At 44.3% G+C, this 14,822-nt stretch overlaps 1 protein-coding gene across 5 annotated transcripts in view; it reads right to left on the reverse strand.

The window, feature by feature from the left end:
- CRCP (CGRP receptor component) overlaps positions 1-3,312 on the reverse strand; it is a 45,578-nt gene extending 42,266 nt beyond the window's left edge. For all 5 annotated transcript variants that reach the window (XM_011233035.3, XM_011233037.3, XM_034670047.1 and 2 more), the window contains exon 1: positions 3,189-3,312. In XM_011233035.3, the coding sequence (XP_011231337.1) occupies positions 3,189-3,196 (8 nt within the window). In that variant the 5' untranslated portion in view covers positions 3,197-3,312. The remainder of the gene's footprint in view (positions 1-3,188) is intronic.
- Positions 3,313-14,822: the final 11,510 nt, after the last annotated feature.

Genomic DNA, 14,822 nt, shown 5'->3' on the forward strand with positions numbered 1-14,822 from the left:
GGCTCCTCTGCTATGAGCTTGCTTCTTCCTCTCCCACTCCCCCTGCTTGTGTTCCCTCTCTCGCTGGCTGTCTATCTCTGTCAAATAAATCAATAAAATCTTAAAAAAATAAAAAAAAGAAAGAAAGAAAATGTTTCCAAATGATGGTCATAAAGTTTTTATTTTTTAAATTCTATAACTCAATCAAATAAAGCATAAATATTCCTCACCTTTAAAAAATTTCTAGTGTATGTCTTTGTGTATTATTTGCTCAATATGTATTTACTCAGTGATTGAAGGGAAAAAAGCAGTAAAAACTAAGAGAAGTTTTCCTTTCATGCCGCCTCCTCCTTCCAGGTCCTAGGAATGACTGAAAGAGGTACAATGTGTTTGTCCTCTCAGAGAAACAAGGTTCTGCTGAAGATCCTAAGGACCATACTGCCAAGGATCACACCTCATGCTGGAGACCAGTAAGGAACTAGAAGTTAGGCCTCCAGAACTTTCCATTCCAAGGGTCCTTCTACTCTCAAATCACATTCCTACAGAAACCTCACTTTCCCATAAATTGCTAGCCGCAAAATTTTTGATTGGTTTCAATAAGTCACTGACTCCTTGGCAGAAATGGACAGACAGCTATAGGAGAAAAAACTCTTGATTCAAACCATTTCACTTAGGAAAATCAGAAAATCTACATGCTCAGCAATTAGGAAGCTAATTCAATTATATTTTTAATTAATTTGTTAAATTAATGAAGTATTGTTACATTACTTCATTCAACAAGTATCTGCTGAATGCCTTATGTGTGCCAAATGTCGTGCTAAGCACTAGGTGAAAAGACATCAGTCCCTGCCTTCATGAAACTTTCTCATAGGGAAACAAGACACTAAACAAGTAAACATACATCTATTATTACAACTGGTAATTATTCAAAGGAAAAGTAAATCATGATGCTCTAATAAGAGACAAGAGGAGGACTTATTTTGGATTGACCGAAAAGAAAAAGCAACACTCAACCTGAGCTATCAAAGAGAGAAAGAGGGAGCAGGACTGAGAGAAAAGTATACCAGGCAGAGGGAAGAGCAATGCAAAGGTCCTGAAGACCCTGGAAGATTACAGAAACTACCTGACTGGCAGTGGAAAATGTATGTGTTTGGGAGGTGGGGATAGTAGCATGAGAGAGGGTTGGTGAGGGTCATATAGGTCCTAGTAAGGAATGTGGATTTCCTCTTAGTACAACAGAAAGTCAATGAACAAGGGGTGAGTTGACCCAATTAATATATTTTCTAAGATTTTATTTATTTATTTGTCAGAGAGCACAAGCGAGCATGCACAAGCAGGGGGAACGGCAGGCAGAGGGAGAAGCAGGCTCCACACTGACCAAGGAGCCCAATGCAGGACTTGATGCCAGGACCCTAGGACCAAAGGCAGACGCTTAACCAACTGAGCCACCCAGGCGTCCCAGATACAATTAATATTTTAAGATGATTCTGGCTGCTGACTGGAAAACAGAAGGGGGGGGGCAAGAACGGAAGTCAAAGGCTACTGCTTAATCTGGACCAAAGATGACAGACTACAGAGTTAGCAATGGAGATGGTGAAAAGTAACAGCACACAAAATATCTTGAAAGTGAAGATGACAGGACTGGCTGATGGGCTGGATTTAGGAGTGAGGAAGGAGGGCTAGATTTTTGGACTAAGCAGCTGGATGGATGACGAGAGAAAAGGGCTAGAAATATACTTTTGGGAGTTATCAGCATATAGATGGGTACAATGACCAAGGGAGAGAGTGTGGAAAGAAAGGGTCCCAGGACTGAGTTCTAGGACACTTCAACATTTAGAGGCCAAGCAAGGGAGGAAGGGCAAACCAAGAAAGGAGACTGAGAAGTAGTCCTTGATGTAGTGGGAAATGCAGACAGCATGTCACAAAGCCAAAAGAGTTTCTAGCTTTTTGTTTTGTTTTTTTCAAGTATAGTTGACACCGAGAGTTTCTGTATCAACTGCTGCTAAGAGATCAAGAAGGTTGAGGCCAAAAAATCGACCTTTGAATTTGACAAAATGGAGGGCTCAGGTAATCATCACAAAACCCATTTCTGTAGACTGGTGAGGATGAAAGCCCAACAGGATGATTGAGAATGAAGGGATAAACAATACTTCCAAGCAATTTTGTTTTAAGGGGAAGCAAAAATGGAGCAATAAGTGGGCATGAATGTGCAAACAAGGGATTTTTTAAGATGGCTAAATTAAAACGGGATTGCATAATGACAGGAACTGCTGTAGTAAAGAGGGAGGAAAAATTGGTAATAGCTAGGGCTAGAGTAATATATCTGAATGTTTTTCAAGATGCAGATTAAACCCCATTAATGAACTACAAAATCAATTTAGTGGGTCAGCATTCTTTCTTAATAAAAGAGACAGTATCAGAGTGTACTGCATGTAGTAAAAATACTGTTTCATGACGCTTTCGTTTTAGTTACATACATATATTGTGTTTTTAAAAAATCTGCAAAATAGTAGTATATAGGACCACTAAACAGATGAAAGAACACAAGCGGAAATGTATTAAATAACCAACGCCAAAGACAGCACAATATAGTTACACCTACAAGTTAATGTCAGCCATGTAAAAACCCATATGCGGAGTAGTTGCAAAAACTTCCATCTGCACGCGGAACAATAAGCAAACATCACACACACGTATTGTTCCTGTGGTCTCGGTCCTGGCTCAAGCACTTCCTTCTTCCCACAAAACCTGCCCCTTCCGTAGGAAGGCGAACTGCTCAGCAAACTCGGAGAGCCCCTCTTCTGAGTGAGGGCTCCCCAAGGCAAGCCAAACTCTATCCCAGCGCTTATGCATCTCTTCCGCAGGTACTTCGAGGGTGGACACGGGGCTTTATACCTTCTAAGACCCCGCTGGGACACCACGGTGACCCAGAACACGTTAGGAAACTAAAGAGGGAGGGAGCAGGCACACTGAAAGGCCGCCAGGTCAAGTCGCACTGGGCCCCGCGTCCCAGGCACGAGGTGGGAGTAGGGACGAAGGTTCCGAGGGGCAGAGCGAGGGTCCCTTTCTTCCCCGCGTCCCGCTCCAAGCCTTTCCCCCAAACCCGTGCAAGGTGCCGCCCCTGCCCGCGTCCCTCGACTCCCCTCGTCCCAGCAGTCCCCGGCTGTGGGCGTCTGCGCAAAGCCGGGAACGCGTCCCTAACGACTTACACTTCCATGTCGAACCCGGGTCGTCACCTCCGGCCGCCAACAGAGACACGCAGCCACACGCCAAGCGGCCGCCACTCCAGCGGTCCGCGCTATGCGCGTCGCGGGGTTCGTCGGGATCGCCGCGCTGCACGCCGGGATCGCCGCGCTGCACGCCGGGATGGCACCGCTGTACCTGCAGACGGCCGTGCTTTTCGCCCTGCGGAACTTAAGACTGTTACACTTTACGCAGGCAGGACCTAGCTCATGTTTTCGTGATTAATAACTAAGTATTAATAAACTAAGTTTCCAGAGAGATAACCGGGTTAGTAGGCCTCTGTGGCGTTAAAATCCCACCCGTCGGAGAATAGTGAGGGCAAGGGGTGAGGCGGCTGTGGGCTGCTGGAAATATTGTGTCTCATGATTTCGATGTTGGATGCGCGGTGTGTTCCGTTTCTGAAAAATCAGTGAGTTGTACACGTATGTGCACTTATTTTTATGTAATAATTGAATAAAAGGTCTCAAAAAATGGGGAAAAAAACCTCAAGCTCCCTTCTCCCCGTTCCCATTCTTCTTGAGAGCTATTTGGCAAACAAACAAATATAAAAAGCCGTAAGGACAGGCACAGACTCTGATCTTCCCGCCTTTCTAGGAATTTAGACTTATCAGATGCTTGAGGAAAGATGGATGTGTAGTGATTTTTTTTTTTCAGGGAGATGGCCTCAATGTTCGTGAATGAGGAATTGACAAATCATGTTTCAGCCATACAGTATTATATATGCGTCCATGAGAAATGATGTCACATACTTGGTATGCTGGGGAAATGCTCAAGGTAGGGTTTTTAAAAGATAGAAAATGATGTTGGTAGGACTCTAATAGTCTGAAGAAAAATTATACACAGGGCAAAAACACCTAAAGTTACGCGAGATAGAGCCACCTAATCTATATGTTGTGTCTTAAAAGGACAGACGTGGAAAGTTGATGTCTACTATCTTCTAAAATTTTTGATATGTTTTAAAAAATATTTTTAAAGAGTTTATCTATTTATTTGACAGAGAGCACACAAGCAGGGGGAGCAACAGGCAGAGGGAGAGGGAGAAGTGGTCTCCCCATTGAGCAGGGAGCCCAACTCCCGGCTTGATCCCAGGACCCCAGCTGAAGGTAGACACTTAACCAACTGAGCCACCCAGGCGCTCCTGGAAAATATTTCTTAAAGACTGGAAGGAAATAACCAACATATTATCAGTAGCAAGTGTCTTTAGATGATAAGTCAATTTCTAATTCTTTTCTCCTTTTTTATAGTTCTATCAGTTATTATTTGCTAAATCCATTTGTTTTGCAAGGCCCTTGCTAAGTGCTTTGTTATTACATTATATTAACAGTTAATGGTGCAGGCTTTGCTGTCAGGTGACTTGTGATTCTGTTCACCTACATCACTTTCTTAGAGTGATGACCTTGGGAGATTACTTAGCCTCTCCTAACCACAATTCCCTAATATGTAAATCATAGGTCTGTTTGGTAATCTTTATAAAATACCTGGCACATATTAAGTACTCAGCAAATATTAATTACTGTGACAGTACAACTATGACACTCAGATAGATTCTGTTGTTATTCAAATTTTACTATTGAGGAAACTGAGGCAGGCTTGGAGAGATTATTATTTACCCAAGGTCAATCATCTAGGAACTTGTCCAGCAGGGGTTCAAACTCAGGCAATTTGAACAAACATAGGGAGTGTATTAAATTGTTAATAATAACTGATGATTGGTTAATAAAACATGTTATAGCAATAAAAAGGAATGGAGCACTGATACAATATGGATGACCCTCAAACACATGCCAGATGAAAGAAGCCAGATATAAAAGACCACATCCTATATGATTACGTTTCTATGAAACATCCAGGGTAGGCAAGTGTATACAGACAGGGTGTAAATTAGTGTTTGCTTAGGGTTGGGAGAGGGGCAGGGGCTGGGATGGCAGCTAATGGACACAGAATTTCTTTTGGGGGAAATAAAAATGTCCTAAAATTAGATTGTAATGGTTGCCCATCCCTGGGAATATACCAAAACACACTGAATTATACACTTTATTTTTTTTAAGATTTTATTTGTTCATTTGAGAGAGAGACAGAAAGAAAGAGAGCAGAAGCTGGGGGGGGGCGCCTGGGTGGCACAGCGGTTGGGCGCCTGCCTTCGGCTCAGGGCGTGATCCCGGCGTTGTGGGATCGAGCCCCACATCAGGCTCTTCCGCTATGAGCCTGCTTCTTCCTCTCCCACTCCCCCTGCTTGTGTTCCCTCTCTCGCTGGCTGTCTCTATCTCTGTCGAATAAATAAATAAAATCTTTAAAAAAAAAAATATAAAAAAGAAGCTGGGGGGAAGGACAGAGGAAGAGGGAGAAGCAGGCTCCCCGCTGAGCAAGGAGCCCAATGTAGGGCTTGATCCCAGGACCCTGGGATCATGATCTGAGCCAAAGGCAGACGCTTAACCGACTCAGCCACCCAGGCACCCCCTGAATTACACACTTTAAATGAGCAAATTGTATCGTCTCTGAATTATGTATCAATAAAGCTGTTAATTTTTTTTTAAGCTGGTGTTTGCCTGTGGGGATTAGATTGGAAGAAAAATGAGAATTTTAAAAATGTTTTTCAATGCACATGTTATTTTCAATTACAAAAAATATTTTAAAAACAACTAATTTGGGGTCGCCTGGGTGGCTCAGTCGGTTAAGCGTCTCCTTTTGGCTCAGGTCATGATCCCAGAACCAGCCCCGCATCGGGCTCCTTGCTTGGTGGGGAGCCTGCTTCTCCCTCTGCCTGCCACTCCCCCTGCTTGTGCTCTCTCTCTCTCTGACAAATAGATAAATAAAATCTTTAAAAAAAAAAAAAAACAACGCTAATTTGGGGTGCCTGGGTGACTTAGTTGGTTGAGCATCAACTTTTGGTTTTGGCTCAGTACATAATCTCAGGGTTATGAGATTGAGCCCTGCATCAGGCTCTGTGCTCAGCATGGAGTCTGCTTGAGATTTTCACCCCTCCCTCTCCCTGCCCCCTTTGCTCCCCCCTACCTCTCTCTCGCTCTCTCTAAAATAAACAAATCTTTTTAAAAACCCCAACAACTAATTTACTTTAAAAAATCAGCAAATAGGGGCGCCTGGGTGGCACAGCGGTTAAGCGTCTGCCTTCGGCTCAGGGCGTGATCCTGGCGTTGTGGGATCGAGCCCCACATCAGGCTCTTCCGCACTGAGCCTGCTTCTTCCTCTCCCACTCCCCTACTTGTGTTCCCTCTCTCGCTGGCTTTCTCTATCTCTGTCAAATAAATAAATAAATAAATCTTTAAAAAATAAAAAATAATAAAAAATCAGCAAATAAATAAAATGCTACCCTAGACCCAGCTGGCCTAAATTGTGTAGAGGGTCCCCATACCTCCTTTGAGGACAGCAGCCCCCACGAAGGAGCACTAAAGATGTTCATTGTGTTATTCACTTAGCAAATATGTACTGATGGCCCATTTGGTGGTGATGACTCACATGTGAATAATACGCACCTCCCGCCCTAGCTAGCTGACAGCCTAGTTGGGGAATCAGCTCTGGGCAGCAACAACTACAACACACAGTGTTTAGACGCAATAAAGCAGAGGAGAGAATGACTAATGAGGTGGAGAGGCGTCCCAAAGCCAGGGGTGTTTGAGCTGGTTGTGGGGAGGAGCACCCAAGGCCAAGGCTTCAGGGATGGGCTTCCACAGAAGACAAGCTAATGCCTCTCTGAGGGCCCCATGGAAAAATAGCTAAGCTCCAGGTTCTCCAAAGGAGGCCACCGTAAGACTTTGGGGGCCATTTACAGTCATTCTGCCTATCCCCTAAGGGTAGCCAAATAGTCAGGAGTGAAGCCCTTTCTCCCAAGGAAGGCTGCCCAAAAGGACCCTGTGCAATGAGATAATGCAGCCAACAAAACTGCACTAGGCAATGGCTGAAACTTCTGGAGGACCTGTCCCCACTCAGGGCCTCCCTGTAGCTTTCCTAACTTGAGGCTGAAGAATGAGTCTTTGTTCTTTGCCACCCAAAGCATACAAACCTAGAAAATGGCTTTCCCCCCCTTAACAGCTGGCTTTTTAGGCAGAGCTTATCTATTATGTACAAAGGCTCAGAGTATGAGCAAACCCTGTGTGTCTTCCATGTAGAAATGTCCTTTGGTACACGGAGCTATTAGGTCTAGAGCTCAGAAGAAAACTCACAAAAACTTTTGAAGGTATATGTAGAAATTGAAGCCGTTGAAGTTAAGTCACCCAGGGAGAGTCTACAATATTGAGACTTACTTGGTGCTTACCAGGTGCCAGAGAGTTGATCTCAGCCCTTCACAGGGGTGTGCTTATTAAGTCGTCACAAGAGTCCAATGAGGTTATGTGCCGGGCACTGCGTTAGCATGGTCTCATCTACTTCTCTCAGGAGTTTGCAGAGTTAAGCACCACGATCAGCCTCTTTCACAGAGAGGGAAGTGAAGCTCAGAGAAGAGTTACAAAGTATCAGAGCCGGGATGCTCTCTCTTCTCTGGCCACCTCCCAACATCTACACGCACCAGCACTACCCCAACCTTACCTCTGAGTTTTAGGGCCTACCAACATCAGGGATGCCTCCCTATTCTGCCCTAGACCTTCTTGATGCACCAAAGTAGAAAATGTAGGGGAGACAAGCCAGGCAAGGCTTGCATTCTCCTGAAGCAGATAAATCCTATACAGCACTCAGGCCTCTGCCGAAATGGCTCTTGTCCATTGTCCGACCAGTCCTGGACCCTCAAGCTGGCAATGAGGATGGACACAGAAGTTTTGCCTATGGTCAAGGCCCTGAAGGAAACGCCAGCAAAGTTGAGTAGGTGGTGATCTCTTTTTTAGCATCCCAGGAGCAGGAATTGTAAACCCTTGGTGACCTCCAATCATGGGTTGTATTCCTGGGCACGCAAGAATGAGGCTGTCAAGTGTGGTGGTTACAGATATGAGCTCTGTGGCCAGACAGACTGGGTTAAATTCAGTACCTACCTTACAGAGTCGGTGTGTCTAGAGGGGTACCTTGCAAGTGGCAAGCATGAAAAAAAATATATCCAAATATATCCAAAGCAAGGAAATAAGATTTTGGTTGAAGAAAGCATTAAGTATATGGTGATATATGTATGTCCTCTAGTTCCCCTCATTGCAGATATACTGTCCCATCTTCTTGGAAAAATCATGAAGCCTTTCATTACCCACCTTACCTTGGAACAGTTGACATGAGTTGAGTTAAAGGTTTCTAGTGAGTAAGAAAATGTGTTAAATGGCAGTGCAGGACTTGGAGGGTGGGGTGGGAATGAGTGGTCAGCCCCATTCAAGGGATTTTCCTGGAGTCTCCCCAAGTGGTAGGCAGGCGGGCATCCCCAAAGATGTCCACACCCAAATCCTCCAGAACCTGTGGATATGTTACTATATATGCCTAAAGGGACTTTCCAGATGTGAGTAAGTTTATGGACCTTATGATGGCAAGATTATCGTGAATCATTTGGATGGGCCCAGTCTGATCGCATGGGTCCTTCAAAGAGGAGAATCTTTCCAGCTGAGTTAGAGGGAGGTGTAACTATGGAAGAAGAGTCAGACAGATGTAACTTTTCTAGTTCTGAAGATGGAGGAAGGGGCCATGAGCCTCTAGAAACCAGAAAAGGCAAGGAAACGGATTCTCCACTGAGCCTCCAGAAGGGACTGCAGCCCTGCCAAACCTTAATTTTAGCCCTGTGAGACCCATGTAAGGCTTCTAACCTATAGAACTGTGAGATAATAGAGGTGTCTGGGTGGCTCAGTCGGCTGAGCATCAGACTCTTGATTTCGGCTCATGTCATGATCTCAGCGTCCTGGGATCTAGCCTCAAGTCAGACTCCCTGCTCAACGGGAAGTCTGCTTGTCTCCCTGTCCCTCTGCCCCTCTCCCTGCTTGTGCTCTCTCTCTCTCTCTAAAATAATAAATAATCTTTAAAAAAAGAATTGTGAGATAATAAATTTGTGGGGGTTTATTACAGCAACAATGGGAAATGAATACACTCCCATACAAATCCTTTATTCCATGCAGACTGTCCTCCTGTTTATTCACTGTCCACAGTCACAAAAGGCTGCTTCTCCAGTTCTGTCTCTACCTTTCCTGCGGGAGGCTGAAGACCCCTCAAACGACTCCTAGATAGATCCATGTGTCTCACAGTATTGTGTGTGTGCAAGTGCACGCGTGAGGACACACACAGCTCTGGGACCCCCTACTGTGGCTGCCACTGACCTTGTTGCAGTGATGGCAGCTGGGCAGGGTGCTGTTGTTCCCAGGGCCTAAGGCATGGCCTCCTGCCTGACACCATTGCTGTAGATGCTTATAATTTTCATTCTCTGGCTGCTGGAGTCTGTGGGGCCAGGTGGGGGGACAGTCAGAATGTAACGCATAGTTCTGTGCCTTTCAACCAAGCAGGAGACTTCACTCTGTGCTCTTGGGAGGGGGCCTTTTCCCCAGAGGCTCCTTGGTCTCCGTCCCATCCCCAGCCCAGGCAACCTAAGCCTGACTCCTGGGGCCCTCTACCCGAGCTTACGTAGTTCTCTGAAACTTACATAGTTCCCTGAAAAGTACTCAGCACAGTGCCTGGCATATAGTAAGCACTGCATAAGAGAGCTTATAAACAATTATCTTACATATGTTCTGTCTTCTGTCTAGTGTGATTTGTATAGCATAGGGATTAAGGACACAGATGTTAGGGTCAGACTGCTGGCCTTAGTTTGTTTTGGATCCTGTTTGCCCCACCTACTAACTTTATGACGTGGGCAAATCACTTAATCTTCCAAGTATCTAATCTTCTAAATTTCCCTATCTGTAAATTAGTGATAATTCTGTTTACCTCCTAAGATTAAATGTGATGATAAACTTGCAGTGGTTTTAAAGCGTGTCTGCAAATTGTTTGTTTGACACTCTTCCTACCCAGGGTGGAGACTAATTCCCCCCATCTTGAATATAGGCTGGACTAGCAACTCACTAGTAATGAGTAGAAGGCCGTAGAAATGACACCATGTGACTTCTGAGGCTGGGGCAAAAGGCTATGCAGCTTCCGTCTGGCTCATTCTTTCAGAACATGGGTTTTAGAGCCCTGAGTCATCCAGTAAGAAGTGCAGCTACCTTCAAACCACTAGGCGGGAGGTACCACATGGAGAAATTACACACTTACGCGGACTCTTGCAGCCCCCAGCCATTTGAATCGTCCCAGCCCAGGCATCAGACCTGTGACTGACGAAGCCTTTGAAATGACCCCAACTCCAGCCAGTGTCTGACGGCAACTCCATGAGAAACCCTTTAGCCAGAACCTCCTAGCTGAGCCCATTCAACCTCCAGAATGAGCAAAAGTAATAGTAATTATTACAGTTGTTGTTTTACAATTTGGGATGTTTTGTTATAGCAATAGCCATAGAGAGAGCAATACATAACTAATATGCACATAGAGCCCCTTGAACATGAAAAGCACTGAGTAAATAATAGTCTTGATTCTTATTACTTCAAACTAGCATCATCCTGGCCCACTAGGGCTTCATTTATTCATAATGGCAACAATCATTTCTTGAGTGCTTAGTATAAATCAAGCATAGTCCATATACGACTTCTTCACTCAGTGCTCAGTGTATGAGTATCAATATCCCTTTTTTACTGAACCTCCAAGGGGTTGAGTAATTACCTGAGGCTACACCCAAGGAGTAACGTGGCTTAGATTCAACCCCGGGCTCTTCTGACTCTCAGAGCCTGACATAAAGCATACTCCAGGATAGTAACGGTCGCTTGAGTCCTTCTGAAGTGCTGCCGGTGGTGATCTTCTGCCCAGGCTGGGCCATGGGCTATCTCTATGAAGATCTAACTAGGGCTCTTGCCATCCCCTGCGGCATTCGTTCCGGTTGGCTTCTGCACACTCGACACCAGATATGTATGGTCAAACATAAAAGAGTACAGCAACTGACAAGCCCAAGACTCCTTGTCCAACTTCTGTTTTCACCACAAGGACTGGAAAGACAGTTGATTGACATATAAGATTTCGCGATGTTTCTCTTAGCCAGTTGTTAACTTGATCCCTCAGGTAATTAATTTCTGATGAATCAACCTCTTGGCATGCTCCCTAGACCAATGTTATTGCTGTCCTGCACATAACGTGAGCTTTGTGGCCAGACTAATGGGGTTCAATTCCCAACTCAGCCACTTCCTAGCTGAATATTGGTGGGCAAGCCACTTAATCCCTCCCGGACTCAGTATCCTCATCAGTAGAATGGGAGTAATTATAGCATTGGCCACAAGAGGTGGTTGTGAAGATTTAAGGAGATAATCAATATGTAAGGTTAAGTTTAGCAAGAGCCTAGCACACAGTTAGAGCTCAAGGAATATTAGCTATCATTGTTATTCTGTGTTTATTGCCCTATTTATATATAGAAAACACCTCAGCTTACCTTTAAACTATTTCCTTAACTACTTCCCTCAGGCAGGAGCCAGAACTTGAAATTTCCTACCATGATGCTCGGGAGGTGTGATGAGGGAAGAGCCTATCCCTTTCCTCCTTGTTTCCCCCTTCTCCGGGGAGTTCAGTTGTTGTTGTGAATTATAGCAATGACGACATATGTACTGAGTGCCGATTATGTAGCTGCCAGACCCAGTCTTGAAATCGTACCTATATTATTAACTCAGATCTCACAACAAATCATACAGGCGAGGTCATCCTTTTTTCTTTTTCATTTAACAAATAGTTATTGTGTTCCTTCAATGATCTAGGTACTTGGAATGCGTTAAAGAGTAAGACAGACAGAAATCCCCACTCACATTCTAGTGTGCAGGGACTGCTGTAAATAAACAGATAACAAATGTCGCATGTCAAAGAGTGATAAATACTGTGGAGAAAAACAAAGGTAAGAAGGTAGAAAGAGAAATTTCTCCTTTAAACGAGGTAGTTGAGGGAAGTCCTCACTTTGTGAGAGGGTGACTTGTGGGCAGGGATATGAAGAAGGTTTCGAGGACGTGAGACATGAAGAGACGTGGGGCAACGTTCTTGACAAGGGGAACAGCAAGAAGTATAAAGTGTAAGGAAACATAAAGGAACATGCCTGAATGTTTGAAGAACACAGGGAGCCAGTGTGACTGGAGTAGAGAGTGATTGAGTGACAGGAGAGTCATGGGAGAAGAGGGTAGAGAGGTATTAAGGAAGAAGGGAGCAGGGCAGGTCACTGGGTTCTAGGCCACTGGAAGGACACTGGCTTGCACTCTGAGTGAAATGGGGAGCCGTAGGGGACGTTTGAGCATAGAAGTGGCATGCTCTAATTTAAACTGTAAAAGAATCTTTCTGGCTCCTGTGTTGAGAAAAGACCCTATAAGGGGGGCACCTGGGTGGCTCAGTCGTTAAGCGTCTGCCTTCGGCTCAAGCCGTGATCCCAGGGTCCTGGGATCGAGCACAGCATCGGGCTCCATGCTCTGCTGGGAAGCCTGCTTCTTCCTCTCCCACTCCCCCTGCTTGTGTTCCCTCTCTCGCTGTGTCTCTCTCTCTGTCCAATTAATAAATAAAATCTTAAAAAGAGAGAGAGAGAGAGACCCTATAAGGGCAAGGGTAGAAGCAGGGACAGTGGGAAGGCAAAAGATCATGGTCCATGATGGCTCAGTCCAGGAAGAAGCAGTGGAGAGGGGAGAAACAGTCAGATTCTGGGTATATTTGAAATATATCCAAGAAGATTATATGACTGATTGAATTTGGGTATAAGGAAAAACAGGGGTCAAGGATGACACTACAGTTTTTGGTCTGAGCAACTAGACGGATGGTATTGCCATTTATTGTCATGGGAAGGACAGAACCACGACCACATTTGGGGGGAAGATCAGGGATTCAGTTTTGAATGTCTTTTAAACATCGAAAGGGCGCCTGGATGGCTCAGTCCGTTAAGCATCTGCCTTTGGCTCACGTCATGATCTCAGGGTCCTGGGATCAAGCCCCAAGGCAGGCTCCCGCTCAGTGGGGAGCTTGCTTCTCCCTCCCCCCTGTTCATGCTCTGTCTCTCAAATAAATGCATTTAAAAAAATCAAAACAATCAAATAAGCATTTGGATACAGAAGTTTTCCTCCACTTTAAGTGACTGAGTTGGGATTTAAACCAAGGTAAGTCTGACTCCATCACCCTGTCTTTCGTGTTAAATAACTGCCACTGGATTTTTGCTTCTGACCAAGATGGAGTCACTTGGACCTGATTTACCATCATGGCTGAAACAACCAAAAAAAAAAAATTTTTTTTTTTAGATTTTATTTATTTATTCGACAGAGACAGAGACAGCCAGCGAGAGAGGGAACACAAAGCAGGGGGAGTGGGAAAGGAAGAAGCAGGCTCATAGCGGAAGAGCCTGATGTGGGGCTCGATCCCACAACGCCGGGATCACGCCCTGAGCCGAAGGCAGACGTTTAACCGCTGTGCCACCCAGGTGCCCACCAAAAAAAATTTTTTTTAAAGAAAAAGTACATGAAAGAAAGATTTTCGATGAAGGATGGCAATTTCTGAGAGACAGAAATAAAAGAAGTGAGCCCTATAGTAATCCAGCTTACTGTTTTGAGAAAGTTCTCAGGACATGATGCAGGGAGGCAGAACAGAGGCAGAGCCTGGCGGACTCCCTGAGTTGAGAAGACAAAATGGAGAGCCAAAAGAATCAGAGGCTTCTAGAATTCATGAAACAGAGTAGCAGAGAGAAGAGAACCATAGAGGGAGAGGACTCTGGAGATCTACAGAGGGTCCTCCTCAAGTATCCAGCGGGTTACTGAACCAATGCATGCATGTGAGGAAACTGAATGTGGGGGAAAGAACAATCAGGAAAAAAAAGGAAAATAGTGCCTGTTTCTGCCAATCAGACTGGGAAAACTTGTAATTCATTGGGTAGAATATTGAGGAAAATCTTCCCTCATGAGTGGGAAATAATGAGCTCTAGACTGAGCATTGCTACTGACCTACCTAGAAAATAATGAAAACAAAACCTAAAAGGATCAAACTGTTTCCAAGTAATATAACTGCATCCCAGAGCAAAACTCAAGAAGATTTATAGGGACATAGATGAACGTTGAGGACATTATGCTAAGTGAAATAAGCCAGTCACAAAAGTTAAAATAACGTGTGATTCCACTTATACGAGAAATATAAAGTAGTCAAATTCATATACAGAGTAAGTAAAATGATGGTGACCGGGGCTTGGGGGCAGTGGGTAAAGGGGAGTTGTTGTTTAATGTATATAGTGTCAGTTCTGCAAGACGAAAAAGTTCTGGAGACCTGCCTCACAACAATGTTAATATACTCCACACTACTGAACCGTAGTTCAGTACACTTAAAAATGGCTAAGATGATAAATTTTATGATACATGTTTTCTACCACAACAAAAAGTTAATAGATAATAGCATTTCTATATGATGTCAATAATAAGTTAAAATGTTATGAAAATGATAATAAAATTATCACCTCATACAAAAAAAAAAGAAGGTTAACCAGAGACATAAAAGATATCAAAAAAGGCCCAAACCAAAGTCTAGAGTTGAAAACTAAAAGATTTGAGCTTTTTTTTTTGCCCCATCTACCATGAGAATAAAGATCATTCTCAGGAATCAGACTGATGGCATACCAG

Source organism: Ailuropoda melanoleuca, chromosome 10 (assembly GCF_002007445.2).
Source record: "Ailuropoda melanoleuca isolate Jingjing chromosome 10, ASM200744v2, whole genome shotgun sequence".
In the NCBI taxonomy this organism is placed as follows: Eukaryota; Metazoa; Chordata; class Mammalia; order Carnivora; family Ursidae; genus Ailuropoda; species Ailuropoda melanoleuca.